The sequence below is a fragment of the Glossina fuscipes genome, unplaced genomic scaffold, assembly GCF_014805625.2.
Source record: "Glossina fuscipes isolate IAEA_lab_2018 unplaced genomic scaffold, Yale_Gfus_2 3, whole genome shotgun sequence".
NCBI lineage: Eukaryota > Metazoa > Arthropoda > Insecta > Diptera > Glossinidae > Glossina > Glossina fuscipes.
Genome location: NW_023998417.1, coordinates 14,141,688 through 14,155,058, shown reverse-complemented (window position 1 = coordinate 14,155,058; position 13,371 = coordinate 14,141,688). Strand labels below are relative to the sequence as shown.

The window sequence follows — 13,371 nt, the reverse complement described above, 5'->3', positions numbered from 1 at the left end:
CTATGGCACTATTGGTTTCGACAGCAGACAGCAGACAGCAGACAGATTAATAGACATGACTACATCTATTCTGTTATTCAAACCAAAAAAAAAAGAAAAAAAAATGCAAATTTCCAATGGCGGCTTTGTTGCCACCTCCCTATAGATTTCTATGCGGTGTTACAAGCGACAAGTTGACAAACATATGAGATATCTCTGTGGTGGGTATACAAAATACAAAAAATTGATTTTTATATAATGCGCTGCCTGCTCTAAAATAATTCGTGAAGATTTCGAAACACGCACACACACACATGCTTTGCAATTTTAATACTCAGATTTTGTATTGGTTTTCTTGTTCATCATAATCTTATTTTTTTGTTTTTGCTTAATGTCATTACTGGCAGCTAAATTTTGTGGCAGGCATTTTAGTCAAGCCGATGACGTCTTCATTTCTACCTCTTCAAGCCTCGTCAATATGAGAAAATCTCCTTGAGAGCTAGAGTTTCCTTCAAATCATGTCTGCGGGCGAGGAGGTGGGCGTTATAAGAATTTTGGGAACATTTTTCACTCTTCACTTATCCTACAAATTATTTTACTTTATTTATTTCTGTTTTAATCCTTTGCTGCTCATTCATCCTTGTTTTTTATCTTTTTTATTTACTATTCGCTACTTTTAAAATTAATGAGATATCGAACTCAGATTCAAGCCTACTATCTTCTGAATTTCAATTTATTTGCTGTACTTTGTGCATATTGCGAGCGGCTGCATGACGCGTTCTCGACCTTACTCTGTTAAAGATCTTAGATTAATATACTCGTAGGGATGCCAAAATTAAGTTTATACAGCATTTCGAGGAATTGATTTGCGCAACATTTTTGCTTACGTGCACTTAGTTATTTACTGGTTAATTAATACAAAAATTTACGATAAGACATTCCAACGGTCACCTGAATTCGCAAATTAACCGAAAAATTCTACAAAATTTGTTCATTATGCAATCTCTTGGGATTGCTAGAATTCAGACAAAGCCATTTCTGCAGTACTTTTTTTTTACGTGAACCGCTGAACCCAGTCAGGAGAGGAGGACTTTTGCAAATATTCAGCGAATTTATTTAGTGCAATTAAGGAAGAAAACCTCCTTTTCATGTTCGTTTGCAATTTTATTTCGTAATTATGGTAATAATTTTTTATTCTTATATATATTTTCCAACAAATTTTAATTTTACGCACCATTTGTTTAAACGGACAAGTGTTCACGAATTAGCTGCTCGCACATAGAAACAACCAAAACAATGTTATACGTAATCTAATGATAAATCAGATCAAAATAGAAAATAAAAACAATATCTATCTGTGGCGAATAAAATTAAATATAGAGGCAAAATATTTATTAAATTATAGGCGACTGAAAAAATATATATATATACTGAGTTGAAATTTATTTTCCGAATTTTTCTCGCAAAAAAAAAAAAAAGAAAAATTCAGAATTGCAAACCAGAAACAAAACAATTTCTGTTTACATAAATTAACGTTTATTGTATTTGACATGTGTTCATTAAAGAACCGATATATGTAATAAATATAAATAAAACACTATAAAATTGATAAAGCAACAAGAATAACTATGACCAGACAAAAAAAAAACAAAACAATAAAATAACATTTTTTCAGTAAACACGAAGCAAAAGGAATTCTTTTAAATATTTATTCTGGAAAGTCTCGTTAAAGGTAATTAGAAATGGGGCAGACAAACACAGGCGTTGCTAGATCGACAACGTTTTCTCACGAATATCTTTGCCGAATTTCACAACAATAATTGCTATAGGTCGTTAGGCTTCACAGAGAAAGCATTTTGCTATTTTCAATTTTCTTTTTCGGAAAGGAAACATTCGGTCTTTCCGGCAGCTAAAAACAAGTAACAGGTTCTGTAGTGATAATAGAGTAAGCCTATCTTGGGCGGCAAATTTCGACTGCATATGCAATAACGAAACGAAAAAGTCATAAGAAACATTTTGCTGGTCATAGCAAGACGCGGAGATGTTAAGAGAATAGCGCCAAAGGACAGAAAGAAAATAATTATTACAGTCAGTCACACGAAAAATTCTATCCTGACATACTGATCAGAAAAGCGTTTTCTAAAGCCAATGCTTTTAGCGCTTTGCCCGGTGACTGACACGTGCAAACAGGGGGAAAAATTTCAGCATCAAATCCCGAGCTGCCGTGCGTGCAAAGCTTTTCGAACAAGCGAAGTTTTCCTTTTCATTCTGAAGATACTTTTGTTGGTGACAGGAACAAGAAACTACTTATCGTCACGTATTGGGATACTCCCTTGGGTTCTGTCCTTTTTCTTTAATTCTGTTTCTTAACGCTTTCCAAAGTCGTGCTAAACTTGAAGTCGCAAGCTAAGTTCATTTAAGAGTTAACTTGCTTGCCTTTGCTTTTGCCTTATTAGGAGCATTAGGCCAAGGCAAAGGCTTCTGAAAAGCTGCATTCAAAAATTCAACAACAGCTATGACTTTGTTTAAACGATTCGCCCGGGAGGCTAAGTATAATAAAAAAAACCCCCTTGCTTTAATTAAAGCTATCCGTACAGTTTAAAAACAAAACAAGTACCTACCTATTCACTTGGAATGATGGGAGAAGGTGTGTGCGAAACTAACAGATTTTCAATTTTCTTTCAAAGTCACAACATATTGTTACACGACGACATAATATCATGGAATCGCTAACCGCTGCTTTGCAGCCTTTGAAAAGGAACGCATTGATGAGTAGACAACGTGCGCTACAACATTTATACAGTGGTACGGGACGAATGGACAAGGACAGTGAAACTCTATTGTAAAACACACATACCGTTCGCACACTTTGAAATTACAATGCAGATGCTTATCTGAATTTGGATATAAATTATTTCCTTTTCATTTGCAACTCCGTACACTCGTTTGTAATAGATATATATAATTTGTTAACAATAGAAAAAAAAAGATATGACTCAAGTTAAGTACTTAAACTAGTTGCCTAAAAATTTGAACAATCGTGGTCATATAGAGCAAAGCAAAAAAAATAAATAAGTAAATAAAGAATTTCTAATAAAATAGTTCAATAAACTATATAAACGAAATTTTTGAAACTTTCTTGCTTGAAAGAGCTTCAGAACGAGAGGGAGAGAGAGGTAAGTAACTGAGTATATTTTATCCTTGAGTTAAATGCGGGAAATCAAAGCAAAAGATCAAACTTGAGTGAAGAAAGGAACCTACTCTTGCGAGATAATCATCTTGCCACGCCCACTTTAACAGATTTAAAACGTTCTCGGCATTTGGCCACCCTTTGCCGCCTTTGTTTATTCCAGGTTTGCCGGTAATCCGGCAGACAGGTGTTTTGGGGGTGCAACCAAGAATCGCTTCACCCAAAGAGTCAATCAATTTTCGAAAATCCAAAACTGTTTGTAACTTTTGTCACAACTCGTTATTTGCTTCATACTCATAGCTGACTAAGATTGTCGTTCGGTCCTTTTTTAAGGCTAATAATAAAATTGAGAAATCGGTGTTGGAACTGCAGATAAATTTTACTTGTAGGTCACGGTGGTGTTAAAAGGATTTAACATTTCAAAAAAATTGTAGGGCTCGGAGAACCAATAAAAGCTTACAAAAAAGAAAAACAAAAAAAATTAAATTCTCCTGTTGTTTGCATTTAACCGAAATAAAGACAACAGAACAAAGCGACTTTTTAATTGAAGAAAAAGCGCAATTAATTACTTGAGTAGCATCGCTTAGCTTCATTGGCTCTCTATCACTGAGGCATGAGGAATTATTTGGTCGCTCGCTTCTCGATTAAATTAAGATTTTTTTTTTTTTTTTGCGATTTATTCGCTCGTGTCCTTTGTGCATATAAAAGGCTGGCGCGACATCACTGTCCGCATCACAGAACATCAGCGAATTAAATTCACTTCATAAAATTAAATCCGAATGGAGTTAACTAAGCGACTCAATAAAACAAGAAAAGAATTGTAAAGCGATAAAGAATTTAATATTTGAATTGTAATCTTGACGAAAGTCAGAACTTGCATAAACACGATGAAGTAATGTTAAGTGGGTTCTTCCAACTGCAGTCAATACAAAAGTCTCAGTTTTCAAATGTTTGCCTAAAAAGGTGAGGGAGGTGCACAGATCACACAAAGGTTAAGACACGCATATGCGAACAGCAAGAGAGTACCATCAAGCGATAAAAAGGTCGTCGTATAAACATTTACACTCTGTCGAATATTCATGTTTTGGAACTGGTCTAGGGAATCTAAATAGAAAGACGTGTGTTTTCTATGAAGCACATAACAACAACAAGAATTGCATTAGACATCATATATATCGAGAATAAGACTTTTCGATCCATTCCTTAGTAACCTTATCGATCGAAAAATCTAAACTGAGCTGCTGCCGTACTTTCTTACTGCAGCTGAGAGAGTTGCTTCTAAAGCGTCGACATGTGCACTGTAACCCTGATCGTTTCAACGGTGATAGTTACTATACAAGTGATAGATGTTCAATTGTCTCCCTTTGGTTGTGTCTACGCGTTTACGGTAGCTCTTCTGTGTCTTCCTTCCTCCAGTTTCCCTTTATCCCTTCTCCATCTTAAGCAAAACCAAGTGCTTTCATGTAACTTTTTTGTTTTTTTTTTAATAAGATTTTCCATCTATTGGAGCACAATTATTATTGTCCTAAGCCGGACGAAGAGGATTCATTTAATATTCATTTTTATGTTTATGTTCGCATTTTAATTAAACTCATTTTTCACATAACCATACAGTATGTAATATAATATCTTGAAATGTATGGAATGAAGTGGAATATACTTGCATATACTAGCATACGATTCCTTGTTCGCTTTCAATCACAAGCACATACACATAGTAACTTTGAAATATTTCTTCTACTTATGGTCGCTTGTAAAGCGGATTTCATTAAAGCCCTTAACTAAACACAGCCAACTATTAGTCAATGCTTTCAAGTTAACGAACCATGAAATAACTGAAACACAAAGTCAGTAAATAAATATTTCATGCGGTCCCTAAGTGAGACTGCAGCGTTTGAAGAACAACTGCACACAAACTGAAAGAAGTTGAATGAAAGTATTTTGCTTATGGATAATTTTAGATCTTGTTCGCTTTCATTTGTAGAAAATATATCAAATATCGGAAAATAATAATGAATAATTACTGTAATGAAGTGTATGAGTTAGACAAACGGAAGAGTTCTATGTGGGCGCCGGCATATGTGTACGTAATCAAGAAAATGTAGGCAAATGCATTTAGTTACCTTAGAGCTAATCTTCAATTCTCATCATTAAAGCTATTATATGACTTAAGCTTATGGACTGTTCATTGTAGGCAGCTATAACTCGACTCATATTGTCCTTTCATTATTACTAGACATAGTTCACATAGTTCACATAGTTCTGGGCAAATACTCGTAAAAAAAATCGCGATCCATTGTAAATAAGAGGAAAAGACGGAAGCGCTTACTTCATATCTAAAATCTTGTATTCTAGATCTTAATTATGAAACACCAAACCAAAATTTTCAAGCCAGCAAGTCTCTATACGACTCTCGTAAGGTCTCACAATCAGAGTTATGAACGGGTTAATATGACTTATTTAACTAATGCCAACCAGTGGATTTGTAACTATTTACTCTCTCTTTGCAACCGTTTCTGACGGCTTTGTAGGAAAGTGAAATTGTAGAAAGCGCTTCAAAGTCGATCTATCTCTCTGTAAGTCCATAAGTCTCTTGAAACCACGATTGCGTCACGCAATCAAGAAAAGCAAACATTGTCTGAAATATTTCGTTACTGCTGTCATCAAAGCAATTCCTACTAAAGTACGTAAAATATGTATCGCGTCCGCCTGAGTAGCCGAAAGCAAAGAATCTCGACTAGCAACTCAGTAGTCGTGGATACGAATCTCAAATGCGTTAGAGTTTTTATTGAAGCCAATAGCCTTAAATGCTTTTCTAATGCTTTAAGACTTTAGTTTTAGAATTCATTTCTCTGGCTAAATTAACAATAACAACAATATGTATGTGAAGCTTCTCTGATGTAGTCAATCAGACACAGGTTTCTTTATGAACTTATTGACAAATATTCGAAAGACAAGTGTGTACGTTGTTGCGTCTTCGAGTTATTCAGTAAAATTCAGTCGATTTCGTGTATCCATCCATTATGTCTTAATGCCCATTTGTTATATGTCCTAAAATTCGATATGAAGGGAAAAACAGGAGGTTGGAATATCACTTTATGAACAGTGCAAGTAGTTTAAGAAAATGGTGAACTTAACATCTGATGGTGGCTGTTAAAAAGCAGGATAAATAATAGACAATATCTGTGTGTAAAGAATAGCCACATAAAACTATCGGATGAGTAGCTAATCGTGTATGAAGTTAATTCGGATACATAAAGAGTAAAGGCAGAAAAAAACAACTGAAAATTAATGTATGAAAAGGCGTCAACTAATAAAAAGAACAACGAGTGGTCGAAAACCTACAACTTTAATCTAACTTACGCGGTGAATGAAGCACAGCAGCTTACCGCTAACAAATCGAAGCAGCTACGCAGTTTGAACGCATTCTATCTGTTGCACTCAGTCTACTGACTGAATGTTTTCACAACCGAGCACGAGGGGAGTATTCACTAACAGCAGGTCGAGGTATTTATTATAAAAATATGTAAATTTTTGTGCTTTGCATTGTGTGTGTGTCAGTTTGTCTACGAAAAACTTAGGAAAAGTCGTATGTGACTTCAAGTTTATTTAATTGGAATTTTTTCGCTCATTTGATCAATAAACAGAACCCGTAGCCAAGTAAGTGCGCTTTCAGTGGCGACACAAGTTAGCGTTCGCTTGCTTCCTATGCAGTCCGTTTTCGTCTTTTAAACAACGACACATCCTAAGTATATTCATAATAAATAAAGTTCATTTAAAGCAACAAAATAAATTCTTTTAGAAAATTGTTATTATGCCATGAATTTGCGTCATTCTCTCAATTTTTTCCTTTATTTTCATTTAAATTTTTTTTTTGCATTTTTTCAATTTTTTTCGAGGCCGAAAAGAGAAAGCAAACATGCGCTTGCAGACAAAAAAAAAAAGAAAATATTAAAATATCGCCTGAGCATTTGTACGCTTGCAAGTGCTTGCGAAAAAAAAAAAAACAACAACAATAATAATAATAATAATAATAATAAAAACTCTTTTGTATTTGTTATGCAAAGTCTTCTCACGTACACCACTTACTTTGTATTGTTTTTTAAACAATTGTATATAAAAGTAGAGCGCGTATTGTTGTACTAGAGTCTTGCCTGCCTGCCTGCCTGCCTGCCGTTAATTCTTTCATTCGCATTCGCTTAAACAAGTAGCTATAAACGAATTGCCAGTAGAATGCTTCTTCAGTCCGCATACATGGCTTGAGTTGCTTTTGCCCGCGTATGGGTAATGAAAAAATTCCCATTTATGTATATTTACATTTCATATAATTTTTTCTTACTTTTCATCATATTTTTCACATACAGTTGCAATGTTTTAGGATGTGGCTGCTGTTATAGGCTTAACCGCATTACGATGCGGTTTACATTACATTTGCTTGGTTATGTGTTTACATACATTTATGAAACTTATATGCTGCTTAAACAAAAATACGTCATAGTAATTATGTGCAAATGAATTTGGTCTTACAGTGCTGTGAAACAAAATGTAGGACAAAAGGTCAAGAAAATCACCGACAAAAAGTGTTGTTCTCTTAAAGACTACACTTTTCCTTAAGTTACTACCTACAGTTATGACTAAACTGCCGTCCAATACGGATTAGCGAGAAAGATGAATTGATAGAATAGATAGATAGATAGATAGATAGAAGCACACGCGATATAAGCAAATGCAATTAAAAAGATGGAGAAGAGAAGAAGAAACGTTTGTTGGACTGGCAAGTACTGACTGTAGATAATTACAATTGCAACAAACGAGATGTTTTTAGTCAGTGGGCGAAATAATTAATCAAAGGACCAGGTGAGATCTGCAGAACACAGCGAAAGTTCACTCTCTTATCCACGCTTGTATTCCGTTATTTTATGCAAAGCCTTAGATGTGCTCAAAATCTATTAGAAATTTTTGTTTATGATAAGTTCAACGTGTTTAACACATCCGGCTGAAAACAAAAGCAATTTAGAAAAGTGAACCAGGGTGCGTTACTTTTGATCTTGCGATCTTTTTCACGTTCAACTGACTAACTGCTCTCGTGATTGCGCAGGCGAGATAAATGCATTCTTCATTTGCGAAAGTGAAGACTTCTGAACATTTTTACATCCCTTGAGAGTGTAATTTTAGCCGTTTTCCTTCATTGCTTCTATTAGTGTTCCCGTGAATGACAAATAGATTTCTAGTCAAATTTCCAAGAAAGAGGGCAAAAGACTTTAAGAATAATGCAAAGTTTACCGCATTTATTTGTTAGGATCGTGATAAAGTGCAAAGACTTTGTCTTTATTACAGTAGTAAAACGTCATGATGTTCTTAGCAACTTTGTGTACTTCTTCTAAAAGAGAAGGAGAGCCTCCCTTACCTTCTTGAACTATCTTGAGTTTATTGAAGCCACTGCTTGCTTGCTTGCTTTTCTTGGCATGTGGATTAGAGGCTGCAACGACCAAGAATGCTATTTACGTAGACATTAATTAACTACTTCAGGTAAATCAAGTTTATCTATAAAATTTCCAAAACTACATAGAAATTGTAACTGGCCAGAAGGAAGGAAAGCGAGGCAACTTTACACGGAGAAGATCGAAGGTTAAAAACAAAAAGCAAGAACGAAGTTTCTATTTACATTTATAATAAAGTAATGCAACATTTTTCACATTGATGTACATTCACACATTTTACGCTTTACTGCACTACATACATGGACCTTTGTATATATTGTATAATTGAATGAAAAAGTTACATAGAAATTTTTCCAAAGCTTAATTATTGTTTGTCCAAGTAGACAATATCTTCTTCGTTTTAAGTCACATTTACTTATGCACGTATTTGCACAGGCTGTACATGCGTGCATGCATGGAAGACGATGCACAAGCATTGCAAACATATGCATCACTGCCTCACCCAGGACATATACATATATACACAAATATACATTTTCCTTATATTTACTAAGAAATATTTATTTAATTGCGAAGCGAAGATAGCTCCCGCCCTTGCACAAAAACAATGTATAAGTACGACTGATAAGGGTTCGTAAGTTTTCTATGTAAATTTTTGAGTCTCCGAGATCAACTGTCTCCAGAAGTTTTCTAAACATATCCGGTTAAGCAAAGTGTACTCAACGGTATCCGCTGATCAAACTGATTGTTTGAGCTTGAAAGTAGGAAAATTCACTAAGCTAGGACCACCTGGCCTGCTCCTGAGACGCGAAATGGATTAAAGATCAATCAATATTTTTCCCTCTCGATATGTCTATGTACTCTATTAAGAGAGTTATAGCTTTTCCCTCTCACCTGGTACCGAGAACACGTGTAACAAATAGGCGGGCGAAGAAACGAAAGGGGAGTGATTTGCACAAATGCAACGGAAAAGTTAGGGCGCATCGAAAGTTATCAACCATATCGATTTCCCGTAAGCGGAGAGTATTTTAAATGAGACTTCAATCACATGTGTCTCTTCACTTTTTCCGTTGATTTAAAATTTAATTAAACTGGCACTCTTTTCATTCATTCATTCATTCATTCATTCATTTATTGTGCTCAACTTTGACGACAAAGTTCATTGCGAGTAGATATGCATTGTACATACAGTAGATTGAAGCCAGCGAACAATAATGTCAGAAAAAATCTTGGTTAAACCTCACTGCGCACCTGTACATCGGTACGAAATGATAACAAAAACGTTGTTTCCGAAATGTGCGATAATAGACAAAGAACTTGGCTGCGCAATGCAATCGATGCGACTGCGAAGAAGTGCTAATCATCAATAGCAGATGAATTGCAAAAGAATTGCTTGTTAATACAATCATTGCTGCTATGAAAAGTATCCAATTGATTGACCGCCATTAAAGTGGTTATGTTTGGTTGTATTGCATGTCATTGTCACCAGCATCACTGCCATCATCATTATCATCATCACTGCCGTCAGCAGGAGGAGGAGCAAGAACAACATACCTGCAAGAGAAATATCGACTTCACAAGCAGAAATATACGGTTCGTTAGCATAACATTAATTGTGAGGCTATGCGCCATCGATAATATCGAATCGCTCGCATTCCGGTCGTTAGAGACCCCTACGGAGCGTAAAGACACTAGCTTTTCAATAAACCGAGAGATATAGTTCAGAACAGACTTAGACACGGCATGCTTTTGTAAAATACAGGATTCCCATCCATTCGCTACCGCGGGCTTAGTGATGAATTTGCCAAATGTAGGCAAATTTAAAAACATGTATACATATATGGATTAATACGAATACTGTCGTTGTTACTGGCAACTAACATGACCATTAAGCCCCGAAAAGCACTGCGTCCCTTACATTCGTGTCTATTTTTCTTACTTTCATTAAACATCTTATCCTAAGTAAATTCTATGAAAAAAACTTCGCTCTCCTCTTACAATTTCTTGTCTAATTTTTTCGTGGCTACCGCTAAACCTTTACGTACAAGCAAATTGCGACTGTTTTGCTATCTATCTATGGAAATTTATACATATGTTACGTATGTACGTATATGCAGGCATTCATTATATACTTAACAAAATAGGTATATATATGTTTTTCAGGCATACTTATAATACATTGGAGTCGAGCTCGTTCACGGAAGCATAACAAAGTCTTTCTGTTATGTTATTTTTAACACATACTTCTACATAATACAGTGCTGCCGTTTATCCCTTCTGCGCTATCGACAAAAAGCACTAAAAGTAAATTAAAAAGGGTATCCTTCCGCTTCAATTGACACTTGTTCACACGTGCATACATTGAAACGATAACATACTTTTAGTGTATGTGCATGTGCATGTGCATGTAGTCGAAACGACATATCAACACACATGGCATTTATATGGGAATGGATGGCTACTCGTGGTTTTGTACTCAAGTTCATTTTCGTTGCTGTTATTTTGTTTGTACGCTTTAGTGGTTAATTGTTGTTGCTGATTCTGTTATTGTTTTTGTTGTTATTAGCATGTTACCGTTGTTGTCAGGAAGTTATGTAACAACACATTCGAGGCCACGGGTTATCGGGAAGTTGTATGCAGTTGAACAACATTGTTATCACTGCCATATAACCATCGCTTCTGTCATATTCTTTATGAAAGGTATATTTATATATATATATATATATATATATATTACAAATAACGTTCTTAGGACATAGGGATTTTTCAAAATTTCTTAACGCTGCACTAGGGATCTTTTTTTTCTCTTTTTTCTGTATTGAAGTATTTATTTTGTCTACAAAATATTGCGCCGCACCCTTGACGTTGCCATCAAAGCCACTATATTTTACACAAGAGAAATTGAAGAAATTTAAGAGAAAGAAGATGAGACACATTATCGATATAATTCTTATTGCCTAACTAACTGACACCTATTCTTACCGCTCTCATTGATAATAAGGTATGGGAGAGAATGGAACACATCTGCCAGGCGTGATACATTTTCGTTACCAATCATGAATACATTGAATATTAATATCTAGCAATGTATCTACCAATGTTTACAAGATTTTCTTTTGCGGCTCTACCTGTCATTACTTACATTAAGATCAATCTGCCATAGTTTGTAGTATTCGCCAATTATTCCCATGTATCGCTTCCCTACTTAACAAATTCACGCGCCAATCGTTATTTATTCGTATTCATATGACTTAGTATAATAATAACGGTTAGTTGAAAAGCTGAATCTGTGTCGTCGTCGTCGATGTTATGGCATTCATTTTGTATATGTAATGTGATATTCTCCGGCTAACTACACTTGCAATTTATGCCTAATCACATTCCGGATATCAAAACTAGTTTTTTGCAGCTTCCGGCAAATGGTATGATTCCTAGTATCATTGCATACTTTACCGGGTTTCCTTATTAAACTATAATGCGTAATGTGCCTAGAAGGCGTTTAACGCGAAATGACATCACGAGCGGACATTCAACAGTTCTATTTGCACTCTTCTCATATAAGTCATGTATTTATTTATTTGGTGTTTAACTGAAATAAGTACAGATGGTTTGTAAACTGCCATGACTTGATTACAGTGGAATGACATTAAGAGGAATTAGAGAAATTTATCCAATATATCCAAAATCATTGCAACAAATATTCAATAACAACATTTTGTTATTGTTTTTGCCTTTTTACAAAAAAAAAAAAAAAAAAAAAAAAAATACATATTTAAATTGATCTTATGTGAAATAACTCTAAATATTAAAAACAATTTTCCCATGTTTAGCAGAAGGGGCGAAGAACTAAATTAGTTTATCTATCTCCCCTTGTTTGTTTACGGTAAAGAGAAATTGCCAATTAAGTTTAACTAAAGGTAATAAAATTAGAAATTCAGTGCAACATAAAATAAACAACCTTTAGTTGGAACACAAAATAGCCAATTAACTCGATATCCAAACGAACGCACATACACAAACACACAACAACATGAATATATACAAAATATCTTACTTAACTTTGGTCCATTCTAGAATAACACAAAAACAAGACAACGACAACTTTATCTAATTTTTTATTTTTACTTTTTTTTAATTTTTTTATTTTTTTTTAGTTTTTCATCTAAGCCAAGCCGAGCCAAGCCATCCCAAGGCAGCCAGCCAGGCAGCCAAGTCAGTTTGCTATCGGTTAAGTGAACGCCAGACCCATTGAACATCATCTTCACGTAACAATGTGTGGCCACTACAGAATGCCCAACAGCTGTTGATAATTACTTTGGAAAAAACATCAAAACACAAGCAAAGCTACAGTGCACGCGCTTGTGTAAATATAGACACAAACTGGACGAACGTTATAAAACTATAAAGTGGAATTAAAAAACCGATTTTCAAATATTTATGTTACTCCTGATACTACAACAGGTACGTGGCTACTCTTGCTGCCCTATTCTATCGTTAAGTATACGAAGGTATTAAGAACTTTGTAAGAGCTTTGCAATTTAAGTATAAGATAAGTAGGTGCTCGTAAATATATTTAGCCTTCTTTCTCTCTGATAAGACACACAAGGCACAGTTAATTAGTTAAAATGCAAATTCGCCAACAAATTGCTTATGCTACGAAATATCAAAAGTAAATCTCTCCCAAATCGGACAATCCGAAACCTCTTCGGCGCATTCGTAACTGGAAACAACACTGCACAATTTGCGTGCATGCTTTTGTTG

General features: G+C 35.0%; 1 protein-coding gene across 5 annotated transcripts in view; it reads left to right on the top strand.

Moving 5' to 3' along the window:
• Window positions 1-12,877, top strand: part of LOC119634658 (complexin) — a 206,455-nt gene extending 193,578 nt beyond the window's left edge. For all 5 annotated transcript variants that reach the window (XM_038028929.1, XM_038028926.1, XM_038028928.1 and 2 more), the window contains one exon: window positions 12,765-12,877. In XM_038028929.1, the coding sequence (XP_037884857.1) occupies window positions 12,765-12,862 (98 nt within the window). In that variant the 3' untranslated portion in view covers window positions 12,863-12,877. The remainder of the gene's footprint in view (window positions 1-12,764) is intronic.
• Window positions 12,878-13,371: the final 494 nt, after the last annotated feature.